Source organism: Haplochromis burtoni, unplaced genomic scaffold (assembly GCF_018398535.1).
Source record: "Haplochromis burtoni strain Fernald_Lab_line unplaced genomic scaffold, NCSU_Asbu1 Contig_31, whole genome shotgun sequence".
Lineage (NCBI taxonomy): Eukaryota > Metazoa > Chordata > Actinopteri > Cichliformes > Cichlidae > Haplochromis > Haplochromis burtoni.
The window spans coordinates 2544177-2563214 of NW_024582392.1; the positions used below are offsets into that span (position 1 = coordinate 2544177).

Here is a 19038-nt window from a genome sequence, read left to right on the forward strand (position 1 = left end):
CTCGAGTATTGTTGCTGACTATATCTATCTTTTTATGCCCACAATATACCCATCCATGCATGCATTTGCTTCCGCTTATCAGTGTCGCGGGGGATGCTGGAGCCATGACAGTGACTTCACTGGCCTATGCAGTCACCAGATTTCAATCCAGTTGAACACTTCTGGGATGTGGTTGAATGGAAAATTTGCATCATGGATGTGTAGTTGACAAATCTGCAGCAACTACATGATGTCAGTTCAATATGGACAAAATCTCTGAGAAATGTAGTTGTCAGTAATTGCAATTTGAACCACACTGGTGGATGAGAACAAAACCAATCATTGCAGTCTCTCTAACACCAGGCACCTTGTGCATAGTAACTTGGTCCGGTTAAATGCACCTCTTAAGAAGTATCATCATACATGAATCACAAGGAGGGGAACATGTTAATTTTAAAGTAAATTTTAAGTTAACCAGCCATGTTTGAAAAGCCTTAGAAGGTTGTTTAAAAGCAGTGTGCACTTGCTCCAATGCTTACACACGTTGTGGAAGTTTTCCATTAAATAAAGCCTGCAGACATCGGTGAGCAGTAGCTAACATTCTTTAATCAAGACAAAGAACAGAAAACCAAGCTTGGTGGAGAGCATGCATGATAGTGGGGCAGACGGTCAGCAGATTCTCTCTCTGAGCCTAGCATGGCTCTCAGTTAAATACCTTGTCCAGGAACAAAAGGCAGTACACAGCTATTTCACACCTTAAGGTTCACACTCCCTTGCTACCTCCCAGAGTCGCTGAAGAGACAAAAGATTCTTCCTGTGGAGTTTTCTGCTTCCCCCAACTTCCTTACCAGACCCCCACCCTCTGTCTAACTGCATGAGTGTGAGACATGCTAAAATCCAGTGGCACCAAGGCATTATACAATAAAATAATGTGATTAATACATAAATAAAAGAAATTCTTATACACATATCACAAATGGGCATCAATGTGATTCCAAATTTGGTGAATGCGACATAAAAAAAACATTGTTTTTTAGTAAAGGCTTTCTCTTTTTCAGATGTAATGAATGAATCCAAAAGAAAACAGAATATCTGTTTCACTGTATCCACATTGGGATTTAGAGCTCTCTGCCTTAACTGAATAAACGGCAGGAATACTGTATATGACTAAAGAGAGTATGTTATCACAGTCAAAGCCTCAGAGAGTCACTTTCTTATGCACAGTTGTTTTGTTAATACAGCTCACATAATAATCCAGATATTTGCAAGCTGCAGGCATTCTTTATTGTATTTTCTCCTTGAAGACACAGTAACTTAGTTATTCCAGGTTAAATGTATTGTGCAGTATGAAGTTGATTTTTCTGTTAGCAATGACCTTTTCATGAACCTTTACATTTATCAGTCTTTATATGCTCAGTGTGCAGGCCACACCTTCTGACCTCAGGGTCCCACAAAGTCTCTCGAGTGCTCTACTTTTCCTCCAGCCTCCCATTCCAACCAATATTATCTTACCATTAAGGAGTTTAGAAGGGCTGAGCTTTGGCGTGGAGAAAGAAAACATGACGTATTTGGCAGCTGTAACTATGTTAAGGGGGGGATCATCCCCACAATAAAAACAACCAGCTGAGTTTAGTCCATCATTCCAGATTCCACGACACACATACACTACTCTTGGCCAAATCCAGGAGTATAGAGGGGTGGGGGGACTAAGATTTGGATGGGATAAAAGATGCGAAAGGAACAAGCTTGGAACTAGGGGACTTATGTGACTCTGAACAAAAGCTGAGAATTGGAAGGTTTGAACTGATACTCTGCAGGGGCATAGGGGTGGAAAATTCAAGGCTTAAACTACATTCTCATATGAGGTTCATGTTAATTCAGACAGTACTTCTTATTAATCTTTTCTTTCGAAACAGCTGATAGTGTTTTTTCTACAGCAATATGGAATCAGTGCTTTATTTGATTTCTTTTTTCAGTGCAGCATGCAGCTACAGTTAATTTACACTGCATCAGGACAAATGGAGGAAAACAAATGCAAAAAGTACATATCTTAAAACATGAACTAGAAACTTGGGAAATGAGTAAACATGTAAAAGCTGATGGAAACGACTTTAATTAGGCGTTTTCACATTGGTGGAGTGTGTTTCTTGAAAGTAGACGCTTAATAAATAATGTAATATTAGCCTGTCAAGTAGGTTGTAAATAACAGAGATACATGTCTGAGAGCATAGATAAAGCAATTTTAACATTTTCTGGGATTTGCACCTTTTAATTTGATGCTGTCTGACAGATGGCCAGTCTTAGACTTGACTACATTTAGTATGGTATGCGCTTCTTGCTGGCTTTACATTGTGACTTCATGTGGCAACAGGGTTGTCCTACAGCATTGCTAAATGGCATTGAGGACATATTTTCCTTTAGGGTGTGGAGAGGGACAGGGCAGGGTAGGAATTCATATGGGACCTGATCTTGTGATGGAATAAAGGCATGGATGTATGGGAAAAAATAGCCAAACTGTCACGTGTGGCAGAGAGCAACACATAATACAGGGTGGGCCATTTATATGGATACGCCGTAATAAAATGGGAATGGTTGGTGATATTAAGGTCCTGTTTGTGGCACATTAGTATATGTGAGGGGGCAAACTCCTCAAGATGGATGGTGACCATGGTGGCCATTTAGAAGTCGGCCATCTTGGATACAACCTTTGTTTTTTCAATAGGAAGAGGGCCACGTGACACATCAAACTTATTGGTAATGTCACAAGAAAAACAATGGTGTGCTTGGTTTCAACATAACTTTATTCTTTCATGAGTTATTTACAAGTTTCTCTTTGTTCACAGCCATTGACATGTCGAAGAGGTTAACACGTGAGGAGCGGATCGAAATTGTGTTGATATCTGGTGAACGCAGTAACCGGGTCATATAGGGGTGTATCCATATAAATGGCCCACCCTGTACATCAATATAATATTATAAATACTATACTAACAATATAACATGAATGTTTAAAGTAAATGTGTATAACCATGATGATGGCCTTGACTTTTAACTGACTTTTGACTCTGAGCATGTCCTGATCCATTCAACAAGACAGCTGGGGGATGTTTTTACTGCCCCACCCAAACTGTGAAAGACAAAACAGTGTTAAGTGATGTCACTACTACTGCTAATGTAAACCAGCTGTGGACCTTATGGGCTGTATGGGACTTAAATTCCATGTGTTTTAGACCACAGATGTGTGTAAGTATGTACGTGTCTGTGTACAATTTGTCAGTAGTTGTCTAAGGAGCTTGGCAGCAGTTAAAAATCCAACTTCTCTTTAAACTCAAGCAAAATCACTCGCTTTTTTTCTGGGAAAAAATAGGCTGAAAACAGGAAAACATATACAATGTTATTTATTTAGGTTTTTTTTTTCATGTTAAATCCCATTTTAACTACAGAGTGCTAGTGAAATTAAATAGTCACACTGAAATATTGATGTGATAATGGTACGATACAAGATGGATCAAAAGAACAATGAATGCAGGACATTCCAGTTTGATATCAAAGTTTTCAAAGTTATTATCATTATTGTTATTGTTATTAGGCATGTCAGGGAAAACTGATGTTACCTGTATTTATAGGATTAAAAAAGGCATATTTGGACCATTAGATGCTGAACTTGATTCATTTCTAAATATATTTCTTTGTCATATAACCTAGATAAAATATCATGATGATGGGAGAAGTATATAAACACAATAAAAGTTATAAAATGAAAATCTTGGCACATAGAATGAGCAATACAAGTATGGATACACAGAATAAAAACAAGTATATACAGTACTGGACAGAGAATAATACTAACAAATAGATGGGCAGAGGTGACATAAGGAGGCTCTGTGTCTAAAGTCCTTGTGAGTTTGTTGGTCAAACAGTGAGTAAAGAGGCCTTTTGGCTTCGTGATTAATGCCACGGTGTGACTTAAACGTCAATACTCGTTTTGCTTCACCATGGTGATTGTCCACAACTTGGTTAGCCATCCTTTTACAAATTTCTACATTTTTCATGGCTGTTGCATGCGGTTAAGATTTATCATAATTTTACAAATTTCTACATTTTTCATGGCTGTCGCATGCGGTTAAGATTTATCAATCACTGACATGACTGATCAAAATGATCATGAAGCACACATATGTACATACAGTACAATAAGGAGGATAAGTGTAGATGCATGTATGGATATATACAGTCAATGCACAGTACAGATGCAAGTTAATACACTCATGCAAAATGTCATAGTACACCCACACACACACACACACACACACACACTTTCAACCACCTACGCACGTTAAGAATACAAGATGTATTCTTGTAAACAGATTTCAAGGCAGTGTAAGTTAGTTCCTGTCTGTCTGTTATGGTCTTACATTAATGTAAGGACACGTGTTGTTTAGGTGCTTTAGTTGTGTTTTCAGTTGGATGATTGGCTGGAGCATTAAACCAGATGACAGGCAGAGCCTCTGCTGAAGTGGACAGCACATTGCTGTGACTCCAGAGGCTGCAGTCATCATGGTAGCAAGCTGTGGTTAATACTAACATTATAGTCTTTTCACACCCAGAACTGCCCATCTCCTGTCTTTCTTCTCCTTCCTGACTGCCATCAAAACCCAGGAACCGAGTCTTCGTCGTGATTAATCAGCATCATTCATCTCTACCATTATTGTCATCATCAGACTAGTTTTCCTGATTTTTTTTGAGGCACGTAGCTAAAAGAGCAGGTAACAGGACCATATAACAACAGGAGTGTTTATGTAAGGATTGCTGTAGTCCCTAAAGTCCACATTTCTGTGGCCTCTGTGTGATTAGGCAGGAGTGAATTCTGAAAAGATGTGTTTTCATCAGACGTGTCTGTGTGTATAGATGGGTAGTTCCTGGGATTCAATTCATTTTGGACTATTTCACAGCTCAGTGTCTGCTGTCTTGGTGGTGGAGTGGCCGTTGGTAGGTGGAGGAGGTTGGGTCTTTGCTGCCTCGGGGGACTCTCCATTTACGCTGGGTTTCTCCTGGGTCTCGGGAGTGGGGATGAGGGGAGCTACAGAAGCAAGAGTGCTCCCCTGGTTCTCCTGATCTGCTGGATAGGTCGCATCTGTCTGTAAATAGACCACAAGTAGGAGCTCATCAAACAAAGACTAGAAATTTTCAACTGACCATCACAATACACACATGAAATAATATAAAGTCGTCTTTCTGTTCAGAATTTACAATTGTTATAAAGATTTTTAATTAATCCAGGGTGCACGGTATGGTGTACTACAGCTTACAGTAACACCTGTGCCAGCTTGAATATATAAATAAGTGAGTTCCACAATGGAAAGATACTCTACTGTATATTGTACAATATTCTTACCAGCTTCACTGCCTTGGTGTCAGTCCTGCGTTGGCAATAGCAATAACCTACAATGATTCCAAGGGCAGCAAGCAGACCACTGACAAGTAGTCCCACAAACACAGAGGAAGTTGATGATGACGACGACGATGACGACGACGACGACGACGACGATGATGATGAATGCAATGATGGTGATGGACTTTTAGTGCTTCCCACCTACAAAAAAAGTATAAAAGGACAATGTGTGATTAAAAAAAGTTATATGGGAACAGTTAAAAACACACATTTCTGGTCAAAAAAATCCAGAAGAAAATAAGAGGTGTTCTTATTTCAGTCATGAGATGCAAGTTGTGAGAGTGCAAGTTAAGTTCTCATAGCTGAGTTTTTGCTGTCTGTATCTGTGGTAGTGCATTACAATTAGAGAACTTTCGCAGGGAGAGTAGGGTTCAAATTAAACGTGACGCCAAATGTTGGCCTTTTATAATATGATTTGTAGCCGGTGTATAATGTCCATGCTGTCCTATTTCAATGGAGAATAAAGAAGGAAGCGTGAGGATTGTCTATTTGCAAGTAGTTTAAAAAAAAATCAGAAACAATAAATAAATAAATATGATCCTATGGGCAAGCAGAAGAGAATGGATGGATAAATAACTTTTTTCTGAAATTCACCTTCTGTAGCTTTGAGAGAAACTCATATACAGTATATTAAAAAGATATTATGAAGGGTTTTCACACAAAAAGTAAGAAAAACAAAAAAGTACATACTTGCTGTTATGTGGATGGACAGTAGTTTCTGTAATAGTACACTTTTCCATATGTCACTGTCTAGGCTGGAGCAATCTCCTACAAAATATATCCTAGTTTGCAATTGCCTAATGCAATTTTCACTTTTTCAGTACATAGTTTTATTCATACACATTGAGCACAGGGCCACCAATCAAACGTGTGTTTCAGACTACACACTGGCCTTGTGTGCCTTACAGACAAGATGCAGCTGAGTGAACTTGCTGACCACACCTTCGTTTTTTTTTACCCACTTTATCCCTGAATAATGATATCATCATTGCACAACTTCAGGCTTTGTAACTTGGGAACACTTTTTATTCTTCTGTAATGTGATCCAGACTGCTTTCAGCATTCCCAGAAGACCACTGTGAGCTGTAACTTTGAATCCTCAGTTAGTTGGGAGTGGGCTCACAGCTGGACTCTTCTGTAATGCTCAGAGCTTTGAAAAGAAGAGGAAGAAACTCAGGAAGGCTGAAGTCAAATGACAAAATCAATCCCAGGGAATCTGTGCTGTTCTCCATCTGTTGCTTGTGACTGATCAAATCCTACATCTCATTCCTGCTTTGCTTGAACTTACATGACCATAGTTGGATGTTTAATTTGAATCGGCATATTTTAACATAAACAATTTATTTGATACTGAAGATAGAAGGAGAAAAACATGTGTTGGATTTACAGATTTTAGTGTTCTTATTTCCCATAACCTCCATTGTAATATTATAAAATGTGATCCACTGATACCGACTCTGTTATCAGTGTCATATCAAGCTATTTAGGAATTTCATGTTTAGTTTCAGGTTGAGTTGGACAGTTGATGGTCCTGGCTTGATGTTGCAGTAATGACCTATATAACGGACTTGTTGCGCTGTCTCTACACACCTGGAGTCACATATGGCACAATGTAGCGATGATGTAACATTTAACATCAAATTTCTTTTGTTGTTCGTCAAAAAATACATGTGCAATTACAGTTTAATAATGTGAGGATAAGTATATTGTATTAAACAGTAAGATAAATCTGTAGTTCTTTCTGTAGGTCAGATATTTCTGTTTTGACAAACCTTAAAAAGAAATAAAAAATCTATAATATATTAAAGTTGTTGCAAAAAACAGTTGGAAAAAAATGAGCCACACCTGTTCGAGTGCATGAGTGGAAACATTAGCTCTCCAGTTCATTTGTCTCCAGCATTGAGCACAGCTTCATGATTTACAACTGCTGAGGAATGTCTGAGAAAAGATCCACTTTTATGAGACCAATTTTTCCAACTGTAGGTCTTTAAACACATTCAGTTGATTCCTCCAAGCAGCACAAAACACTTCCTCTGGGCCCAAGGTGTAGGGAGCCAGATAAAGGGTCTTGGTTAGAGGGAATGCCACCAGGACGTTACTGGGATTAGTCAAAGTCAAAGTCAAAGTCAACTTTATTTGTCAATTCTGCCACATGTAGCGCTGTCTCCTCTCATATCACTGTACTTATACTCCACATATATTGCACATATACATATAACTACAGCTTTTGTCATCCCTTGTAAATACATGTTTAAAAAATAAATGTCATCATTTATATAACATGCAGCATAACATATATAATTTTCATTTTTGCTGTGTGATTTATTGGTGATAGAGGTACTACTTGTTAATAAGTTGAAAAAATATGATGCTACAGGCCGGTATTTACCATTGTATTATCATTGCTGGAGTTTTCTTCATCCATTCGCGGTTCTACCGTGAGCAACCAAAGCTCACTGTCGTTACCGGAAGCCAAACTTTTGGTTATTGAAGTAATCAGGGAATCAATGGAGGTTTCGTTTGTCTCTGAAAATAAAGTTTAAATACAAAGTTTTGTCAGGCACCATGTCATATGTCACAAAAGCATGTCTGTATATATTTTGAAGGAACTTGGCACTTTAAAATAATATCTCTAAAATATAGTGAAATTCTCTGGAATCCAGTGCTGTTCTCACATCCCATTATACCTTTTTTGAAGGTTCTTACCGTTACTGACACTCGGTGTTTTGGTAGAGGCGGTGGTTTGGTCTTGACATATCACTACACCTGTAAGGAAGGGAGAGCAGGTGAATCACAGAAAGACAGAGACATCGAGAAAAAGGAATTGCAAATTAAACACTTTATAATTAAAATGGTAAAAAAAAAAAAGCTGCTTGCATAAATACACAGTTTGTCCCATATGTTTTGTCATTTCATTTCTTGCAAGGGCTCATAAAGTTTGATGCCAATCAGACAAAGCAGGGTTTTTTTTCTCGGCATTGTAGGTCCAAAGTATAATGTCATTTCCTATGGCAACATTAGCTAGCTTTACATTACAGTTCAAGCCTTATTTTGAACCTATTCTGTTGGATTTGCTTCAAACTTGCAGTGCAGCCCAAATGTTATGATTCCTTGGGAAGAGGACATTTATTTATTTATTATATAAAAGTGATAGTGAAGTCTCAAATGAGAGCAAGTACCAAATCTTAAACGATTAGCCTACAAATTCTGATGCAAACTAAATCAATCGGGTCCTACCTGAAGTATTATAATTAGTTCCATGATGTGTGCTGCAGTTATGATTACATTAAATATACCAAATCCCACAAAATGAGTGTAGTTAACGTCTAGTTGTTTCAGTTCATTCATACAGGTAAAGGTTCCAAAGATAAAGTTTTTTCCATCTCCAGCATTGACTCTTGTCTTCACATCATCTGTAATTCTCAGATATCAAATATCAAAAACTTCTTACACTTGGTTTTCCACAGTTATGCCAGTGCAGTACTTCTTGCAGTTGCAACACACTGCTAATGTATATATAATCACCTTTAAGAAAAGATGTTTTATGTAAATATTTGTGAGGGGTTTTTTTTCTTCATTTTGTTTGTTTCTAATAGAGGTTAAAAAGGTGGTTTGAACATCTTCTCCTGGTGATTTAAGCCTCAAGCCCACCCAAAAACATTTAACAGTTTGGCATATTTTCTTAAGGGTACTTCCTAATTAGTACTCACGGTTGTCTTAATTTTTACTCTCTGCATCATATAAAAATGAGCAGCTAAGTTTCAAAGGGTCGTGACCTCACCACACATCCATCTCCTGGGAGAAATCTTGTTTATGTAATAACTTCTTTTGGAAATCTAATATCATAATCATATTATGACTGAAAATTAATCTTAACAAGTATTTTTATATATTGAAGACTAGACAGTGTTATTAAACGTAAATGCTCCGATAAAAAGCTCCTTTGACTTTTATTTTTTAAAAACAGCCGCAAAAAGATATAACTATGTAGCACAGCTTTGCCACAGTCATGAAGGGTAAATGAGACATAATCAGCATCAGGGATCATCCTGCCTACTGTATGATGGCGGTGTAATTCAATTCAGCCTGAACTTCTAAACACTCCCCTCCTCATGGAAGAAACCCAGTGTAGTGTGTAAACAATTTTACGTGTAACCAAAACTATTCTGCAATCAGAGCAAAATGTTTTCAGTGCACCACTATCATTATTTAGTGAAACACAACACACATTCATGGGACGTAGATTTAAGTGTTTAGCGTGTGTTTGTAATCCTATAAACATGGCTAATTTGAACATATTCTGGGGAAGTGCCAAGGTCACTTTGAAATGTTTTCATCCAAAACAAGAAGCTAGCGAATGGCCAATATGATGCATCTACCACTTGGACCATGGTTCTCTCCAGCAATGTGTCCTTTCTCACCAACAGCATCAAATGGCTGGATATTGACCAAAGTTGGTCATATGCTACAATTAAATTTGTAAATTGGGGTACAAATCTGGGCTATCAGATCATTCGATTAATTATGATTTAATCTGCTGTGTTTAATATGTCAAAAATAGCCAGCCTACCAAATTGACTTACCTTAGTTTATACCTCGTGACTCTAAATATTTCTTAGTGCAATCAGTATCAGTGAAAGATTTTAAAGCATTCCACTTACTAAGCAGTCTGTATGAATTGTAAGACACTGTAAATCCCTTTATTCTTATGTTTTATAAATGAAAAAAATCACAATTCAAGAAAAAGGTGATTACATTAATCCTTACATGTTGAAACATTATGGAATATGTCAAATCGTTATAGGTAGTAGTGCCTCACTACTGTGGACAGAGAGAGCTTATACAATTGTGTGAAAAGTCTTCCTATGTTTCCAACAAGGCCCCCCTGGCCTCAACAAGAAGCCTTAGGCGCTCCAGTCTCAACACAAACACAGGGAAACACAAAAAAAATGCATAAACACATCCTTGGTCTCTCTCAGAAAGCATAAGGCCAAGACTGTGAGTAAATCTTGGGTGAAGATTGAGTAAATCTTGCTCTTCACTGCTTGACTACATGAAGTGGACTTCCTGGCCTGGCTGTCCTCCTTTTAGCCTGGGTGTTCTACCGGTTGATGTGGTGTGTAGCCAGATGTAAAGAACTAAATAATAAGTTAAATCAGATGTGCTGTACACTGTAGTTGTTGTTGGACAAATTAAAATTACAGACAGTGAGACAAAAGGTAAAACTTCTTTGAAAAAAAAGAAATATGAGTCTCTTAAAGCACCTGCTTTGTCTGCTGCCATGACGTGCATGTATCTCCCGGGAAGTGCTTTGTTCTCTTTACATAGTTTATAGGACCACAAGAGTTTTTAACATGCTGCTGGAGTAATGAGATGCTGGTCTCAAGTTTAATCCAACTGTACTTCATGTACTTTAAATGGCAGGGGAATGTAAGCAACCCCTAAAGTCAGATACGCTGTAAACACTGTGGATGTCAGCCCCAGAAATAAAGCAAGATGATCCCTTGGGAGATTCTCAAGAATTTCACAAGTGACTGGATTTGTAGTAATGGATTACAGCATGAAAGGTCATTACAGAACTGGCAACCTGGATTGCACATCATCAATCACTACTTTTAGAAAAGCTTTGTGTATTCAGTCTATAGAAGATTCAAGTCTGTGCAGGGGTGCTATAGCCACATGTTGCAGGGAGGAGGCCGCGTATCATTATCATCAATTTATGCACTAAACTTGCTATGACAGCCAGACCTTTCATTTTTACATTTGGTTTTGTTTAATGCCAGACAACCTTCTTTCACCCCTCCTCCTCACTGGGGAAAAGTCTTCCCTTGCTGTATGCACTAACAGATGCAAAAACATAATTTCAAGAGCACGGTGCCAAAATCACAAGCTAGAGAATGTACAAAGCGTAATGTTCTCTGAAGATAGTTCAGTCGGTTGCTACCTAGGTAAGGTAAGCTTAAATACAGATTTTACTCCTGTGTGTTCATTTTAATGGTAGCTCCAGGTCTCTTCCTGAGAATGCAGCTTCTCTACTCATAAAAAAGTACGAAAATTAAACTTTTTATGTTATCCTGTGCTTGCTTCACTTTATTTACTTGATTTACTTTTAGCTATTTATGGCATTTAAAGGGCAGTTGAGATATTGAGTCCAATAGCAATAATGATGAGCATAACAATAATAAAAACACACTTTTTTAGCATCAGACGTTGAGCACTTCCTTTGAATTTCTCATTCAACCATGATGAAATTGAAATCGTTGATCTAGTGCTCAAACTGCATGAGTGGATTCTGCTGCATACAATACTTGGAATGCTTGTTCTGAATTCATCATCATCATCATCATCATCAATACTTTACTTGCGCTGAATAAACAGACTCCTTTAATGCATAAGTCTACTGTATGTCTGCCTATATATGAGAATAAGGATAGTTTTATTTCCCATGTCGCTGTTATGGGAAATAACTAAATATGAAACAAAAATCTCTCAGCTGCCATTGTGATTGTCATCCCAGCTTTTGATTTTAGGGTGGGGAAGAAGCAGGAAATTACAGTAAAAACAAACGTTGTCACACCTGATTAAGTGGTTGCAGTCAGACAGTATAAGCCGGGGACAGGAGTCCTTTACTTATGGTATTTGAGGATGAGGCCTGTTTCCTCTCTGGGGAGATTGGGGAGGAGGCCTGCAGAGGGGGATGAGTGGTGCAGCTGCAGCAAGTCTCCTTGGGGAGCTCTTTCCCTCCCTACATATGTGCTGTGCTGTGAAATCAGTAACATCATGCAAAAGGAGAAAAGTCTCAGCCCTAAACCTTGGGGCTTAGATTCGACCTCCACCCAGACTGTAGAGACAACACCTTGGATGTCATAATGAGCCACACCCTCCTTCCATTACTTCACCAGATGTCCAAAGCAGAGCCCAAAGTCTCCCATCACTCATCCCTTGCTACTCCTAGTTGTTCCTATTAAGAGGAATTCTATTTTATATTTCAAATTTAAGCAGAGATTCTTTTCAATCCTGCAGGCCTTCAAAAAAAAATATAGATCTTTTCATAGCATAAACCAACTAAACACCAAAAAAACAAGAAAACAACAGCACACTAAATCACTACAGTTCCGTTTATTGCTATTTGGTGCAATGAAAACACTTGGAATATACCAGTTAATCAGTGAACATAAGAACTAATTTTGCTTCTGCACAGACGGTTGGCAAATGTTGACTTTTTCCACCCTGCACACGCCCCTGCTTTGAAACAAAACACAACCATAAAAAAACAACCCAAAAAACAATAATAATTAACAGGCTTGGAATGTTATCCATGCACATCCTATTGTATGACAGGATGTGGATATCACAGCACACAGTGACCTCTTATAACTACAGGGACAAACGTGCTGGAAACTACAGATAACAGCCATCACCAGGAACATACTCTTGGAGTGGAACTATAATGCCTGTTGTTAAGAAATATAACCTGGGACTGTTTTTATTAGGAAGATTTTACTTACTGATATTCTACCCAAGCCTATTGTGTTTCGAAAGCTATAGTACAGAAAAAAATGTTTTTCAGCAATAAAGCAAAAAACAAAAAGGTAACATTATTACTGATAGCAGCCGCTCACTGTTGTTTTTATTCAACCTCTAATTTACTCATTAAAATCGTTTCAGCAGGGCAGTGAAACTCAAAACCTATGTTTCCAAAACAGTCTATCCATTTTCTTAGTGGATTAGAAACTGGACACACCAGCTGTTCCAAGAGGCGGCAAGCTGCTCTCCTTTTCTATCCATGGATTGATTTCAAGACATGTTTCATGATACTCTGTTGGGAAAGAAAAAAGAGACCGAAACATATCGCTCTAAACAATCTGGCTTTGATATTACTGAAACTAAGGAACCAAATTGGAAGAGGAAGCCAGAGAAGTAACTGTAATAACTCAAAAACCTTACGCATTTCTAAACAATGCAGTATCTCCTACAAATGAAAACACTTGCCCAGAAACATATACGCTACAAATGAATGTGGTGTTCCAACCAAGGGCTTTTAAGAACAGCAAGGGGTGCAGTCTTATGCTTTCAATTAGGATGTCTAAAGTATGCCTTCAACAGTGTGCCATTTAATGAACATTAATTACCAAGAGCTATTATTTTGGCAGTCAAAACCCCCCACTAATGCTCATTAAGGGCTTTTATCCCCCTGGGTAAACAATATAGCCCTCTTTAAGGAAATCCCAGCCTGGGTATCCAACGTAGATTATGTAGTTTATGCAGTGATTGCATTCTACTGGTGTTACGACATCCTCATAACTTTACATAAGTCAGTAAGGACAATCTGTTGCTTACGTTTTAGCAAGGGAAAAAGCAATGATGACATAATAAGTGAAACGATTTTTCCAAGTTCTTGTTTTAGAAATCACACTTATTTTCTGTTCATTAGCTGAATATAGAGCTGAGGTTCATCTGAGCAAAGATGTTAAGAGCTTCTCATCCTTTGGACATCTCATACTGCCAATTTTCAATTAAATGAGAGACTACTTTTTTTTTTCTTTCAATCCTAGCAGCTGTAAAATTGCAGCAGGGGAACAAGGAACAATAAGCTCACCAGAACAGCAGTAATTGGAAGAAGGAAGATTTGAATGGTAGCACAGCTTCTGTTTTTCATTGTTGTGTGAATTTGAGATCCTGTTTCTCTTTCTTCTACCTTATTATTCTAGTTGCTCCGTTCTTTGCTGGTTAACTACCCCTTCAGTTTTCATACAATTTCCACCATTCAAACTCTGCTAACGGTTGGTATATCTTTTGGTGCTCATAACTTTTATACTTTTTGAAATATGAAGGTTTTTATGCCATTTTTTGGCCCATTTTGATGAATGGAACCACATTACAAGTGTGTTTGCTGATTTAGCTCACAAGGGTGAGCTGTGTTTCAGCTCAGTGAGACGAGCAGCTGTTTTGTGACTCGGAGGACTGGGTTTGAATGTCAGCCATGGCTAAATTTCTTTTAAGCAAAATTTCTTTTAAGTTCAACTTTTTCACCTCTTTTTAGCACAAATGTCAGCTTTTTAACTCTTTTCAGCACAAATTCCACTTCTTCACCTCTTTTCAGCAGAAAGTTCTGCTTTTTTTTACCTGTTTTCAGCACAAATTCCGCTTCTACACCTCTTTTCAGCAGAATTTTCATTTTTTTTCACCTCTTTTCAGCAGAAAGTTCAGCTTCTTCAGCTGTTTTTAGCAAATTCCACTACACAGAATTCACACTGCATTTTTGCAGGAAATGCAACTTTTTCTAGTTAAGATTGTTTCACAAGGTAAATATTGTTGCTAGACAATCTATTTATTGAAGTAATTTCCTTTTCATGGATGATCATTAGTTAGCGGCTTTGTTTTGCTTTTCATTAACATCATTTTTGGAAGGAAGTTGGCTCCAAATAAAGATAATTCAGAGAGAAATACATTTCAAAATGTGATTTTGCGCATGTGGGTTCAGAGATATGGTGTCAGAATGTACACTGATACAAGCTGTTTATTCACATCTAACCCGGTTTGCACATTTAGAAATCGCTAAAGCAAAATGGCTGGTTTTACAGAACACAGGCTTCAGGTTTAATTGCTTTGCAAGCTCACATGGCTCCTCAACCATGACTTTGGGCCCAAGTGAACACACACCCTAGGCTGACATAAGACCATGATCTGCCAAGGCTTACATAAAAGACCCACACCCTTCAGCAGATGACGTGACTCAAACTTCATCATCACAACTTGAGACTGAAAGAATGCTGGTCAATAGCCGAGGGCCATGAGTGGCAATATTCTGGCCATGTTTACATTGGCAAAGTTGTTGTCTGAGAAACAAAGCTTCAAAAATGTGTGTGCAGAGACATATCAGGGCTTATTTTCACTGAAGTCTGCTCTTTCACTTTAAAACATTAAGTCTTGACCCTTTCATCTTTTACTTGTTCTTGTTCAGAACGAATTAGTCTCATATTTTTACAGATCATCACAAAGTACTAACGGCTTTTTACTTCTACACATGTGCAAAAATGCACACAAGTAACTTAATAAGAAACTGGAATATTCCAACCATGAATGAAACTTTTTTCACTATGATATGTAGCAGCAATTGTTCTATCATATTCTGCTCCGCCTGAGGCCCTGACTTAGCAACAGAAACAGTCATTGTAGATGACAAGCTGAAGTAAGTGAGACAAGATGTTTTTCCCCTTCTCCAGAGCAGATTTAAAGCTTGGGTTTTCCCCTGAAATCTTGAGAGAGAGAGAGAGAGAGAGAGAGAGAGGGAGAGAGACCGCTTATAACACACTCCAAAAGGCAATGAATGACATCATCTAAGATTTTAGTCCATGGCCATGTCAGCGCTGCATATTTACACGCCTGCATAGATACTGAATTACAGCCATGGGAAGTGAGTGTATAAACTCAATCTGTTTGCAGTCAGGGTGAGAGACCTGTTTATATGTGACAAGGATGTTTGCTCTGATAAACCAAGTGAGTAATTCTGGGGTTAAAAGTGAAGGAAATTTGGTTCCAAGAAAACAGTTCTTTGAATGGCCACTTGAGACTGATTCTGCAAGTCAGTGCCCAAGATGCCCAAGTTAATGTCCCAGCAGTAGAAATAAACATGTTTACACCCTGATACAACAAAAAAGCAGTCTTTATCTCAATAGCAAATCTCCACCTTATGAAAACTGTGCAGAGGGGACACTTTTTTTTATAGTTCTTTGTACGTTTGCAGCAACATGACATTACTGCTAAGCCAAAAACTTTTTGTTAAACATCCTCTATAATATGCTGCTGACATGCCACAGGCACATAAAAAACACTCTGACCAGTTGAGGGACTCTATCTCTAAGGGTGCCTTGTTGTATATAACATCTGGTGTGTCCTTTATTATCCTTCGTTTCAGTAGCTAGTCATCACTCCTGACTGAAAGCAGCCCATTGGCATTTTGGAAATGCTCCAACCAAAGGCCGTTTCAAGTCATTTGGTTTTAGCAGTTTTGTCTTTATAAAAAGTCTTTACAGCTGTCCATTCCTCCCACGTACAACAAGCTGAAAGTGAGAACCAACACTTCATTTACCTTCTAATACTCTGAGACTTTGAGATAAACTATTATTACAACACCGGTCACAATGCCAACATACCAAATTGCGAAAGGTTTTGTATGATGTGGGACTTTCCAAGACTTTGCAAAAATGTGTATTCAAGGTTCCCAGATATCAGAGAGTTTTGATACTACTGCAACCACAGAAGCTGGTGTTGTCAAAAGAAATCAATGACAATTTGTCTCTTGTGACCTAGAGCTGGGACCCATGTAAACTAAATCAAAACAAGAAACAAAATAATCACACGCACACACAGAATGGCAGAGCTGCATGAAGACACAACAATCCATCACATATAATTAGGTGAGAAATGTTCAGTTTTTGTTTTTCTGAGCCGTCTGTGACCAGATTTGTGTAATCAAAGGACTGCTGTTGGATGTGGTGAGAAGCGTAGGACGGGTGAGCAGACAACACAACTGCGGAGTTCTTAAAGTAGAAATCAGAAGCTGTGTGCTTAAACCTAAAATAAAGGTGCAATGTTTATATCCTTTGTTTTTGAAATGCTAATTAAGACCACTGCTTAAACATTGATTTGCAAATAGAGCAAAAGGCGAGGCGATCATGGCTGAAATCATAATAAGAAGTGGGTGAAAACAAACCCAGTTAATTAAATTATACAAAATTCTTGACACAATAAAACTAGACTAGATTAGAACACAAATAACCAGGGTCACTGGAGCTCAGGTGCTTTAGCGCTTTAGTAATTACAGGTTTCATCCCTGGTCTGTTCCCATGCCAATGTTCTTTGGCAAAATAGTGAGCCACAAGTTGTTCTTGAAGTCAAGTGAGTCCCTTTCATTGTAGGTCCATTACTGTATGAGTGCATATCATTCATTGCTTAACACAAATAAACATGGTTGGTTATTAGTTTACTTGTCAGACATTATTTCTCACGTTTTTAAATATTAGAAAGACTGAAGGAGTAGCATGTTGCCTGAACAGTAACGCCTCTTGAGGTGACTTTGTGACTTGTATACTAGGCTATATACATCGAAAAAAGTAATCTGCGTTGACGGGGTGTGCCCAGAGTAATTAGATTTCTATGTAAATTTAATTACCATCTGTTAGGCTGCTGATGCAGGCAATATGCCTCTTTACTACACTACAAACATGTTCTGCCATCCCATGATTGTTTCCCCTTTAAAAGTTAAGCTTCAGTTATTTTCCATCAATCTTGAAAACTCCTCTTAGTGTTCCCAAGGTCACTCCAAACATTTACCGCCCCTGTGGCCTTAGCTCTGCAGAAGTCGTTACATTGGGCTGAACTAGAACTAGACCTGGTTCCACAAGCGAGGAAGCTCTATCGTCCAAGCCATACATTACCCTGCAATTAACGTCAGGCCTCGGACTGATTTGGAGTGGACTGCCCAGTGTGTCCACACACATCCGCATAATTGCACACTTGTGCACACAAAGGCACACACATTTACTATAAGGAACACAGATGAAAGAACTATTTTTGCTCAGTGATGAAATAATATGAAATGTGGTTACTTTTACACATGTAGTACATGTGCAGCTCTCTAAATACATTCCGCAAAATGTGTGTGTGTGTGTGTGTGTGTGTGTGTATTCTGAGACTATATTATGTGTGGTTTACTAGCTCCACGGAGATACACTGCAGGGTATAAAGTATAATGAGTATGTACAGCAGCTTCCACTTCTGAGCAAAGCCTTTGTGTCTGCTGCTACTCCACTGCTAACCATGCCTCTTTGCATTTGTGTGCAATCTCATGGTGGAACACATCAAAGCAAATCCCCAGCTAGTTTGTAAGCTACTGTGACATAAACAAAATCTTGCTGATGGAGTAGAACGTTAGACACTTTTAGATAAAAAAATAAATGAACTTCACACAATATATAAAACTCTGTTTGGATAGAATAACTAACTAAGGATGAATGCCCGAAAATGCAAAATAACATACTTTAATAAATACTTATTACAGTACTCACTGCTAAGGACCAGAGTGCAGAGAAACAGAGGTTGAGTCATCTTTCTGTAGAGTCCATTCATTCTCCACGTGGATGTAGCCATCCTCTTTGGTCTCAGTTGGTGCTGGGACTGTGTTAGAGCAAAAAGTTTCTACACACTGAAGGTTAGTGTGAGGGAGGGGAAGCAAAGGGTCGTCGGTGAGGTCTGATAGAGGAGAAAGATAGAGCCTGGTTTGTGTTCTCTTTCTCTTTATATGGCCCGACTCTTTGGCCTCTCACTCTGTGCTTTTTCCACACCCCCTTTCTAACTGCCTCCTGCCCATTTCCCCCAGAGCAACAGTCCCTCTTCCTCCCTTTACTGTGTTCCTGTGTGTGCTCACATGATTAGCTGGCCAGAATGGGATAATGAGATGTTATTGGGAGATACTTGGCAGCAGACTAAGCTTTATGTGTTGTAGGTTTGTTTCCTGGTGAAAATATTTGTCTTCTTTCACAAAAGTGTGCGCATTTTATGCACTGTTTCGATTTTTCTGCAATTTGGTGGTTGTGCTTAGACTT

The 19038-nt window shown here is 38.5% G+C and overlaps 1 protein-coding gene across 1 annotated transcript; it reads right to left on the reverse strand.

Moving 5' to 3' along the window:
* Positions 1-3359: 3359 nt before the first annotated feature.
* si:dkey-261h17.1 (probable secreted beta-glucosidase SIM1) lies at positions 3360-18745 on the reverse strand. Its single transcript, XM_005918896.3, has 5 exons — positions 18502-18745; positions 8138-8197; positions 7821-7957; positions 5375-5572; positions 3360-5117 (listed from the first exon to the last, which is right to left on the reverse strand). The coding sequence occupies exons 1-5, from the start codon at positions 18581-18583 to the stop codon at positions 4926-4928; spliced, it is 669 nt and encodes a 222-aa protein (XP_005918958.1). The 5' UTR covers positions 18584-18745; the 3' UTR covers positions 3360-4925.
* Positions 18746-19038: the final 293 nt, after the last annotated feature.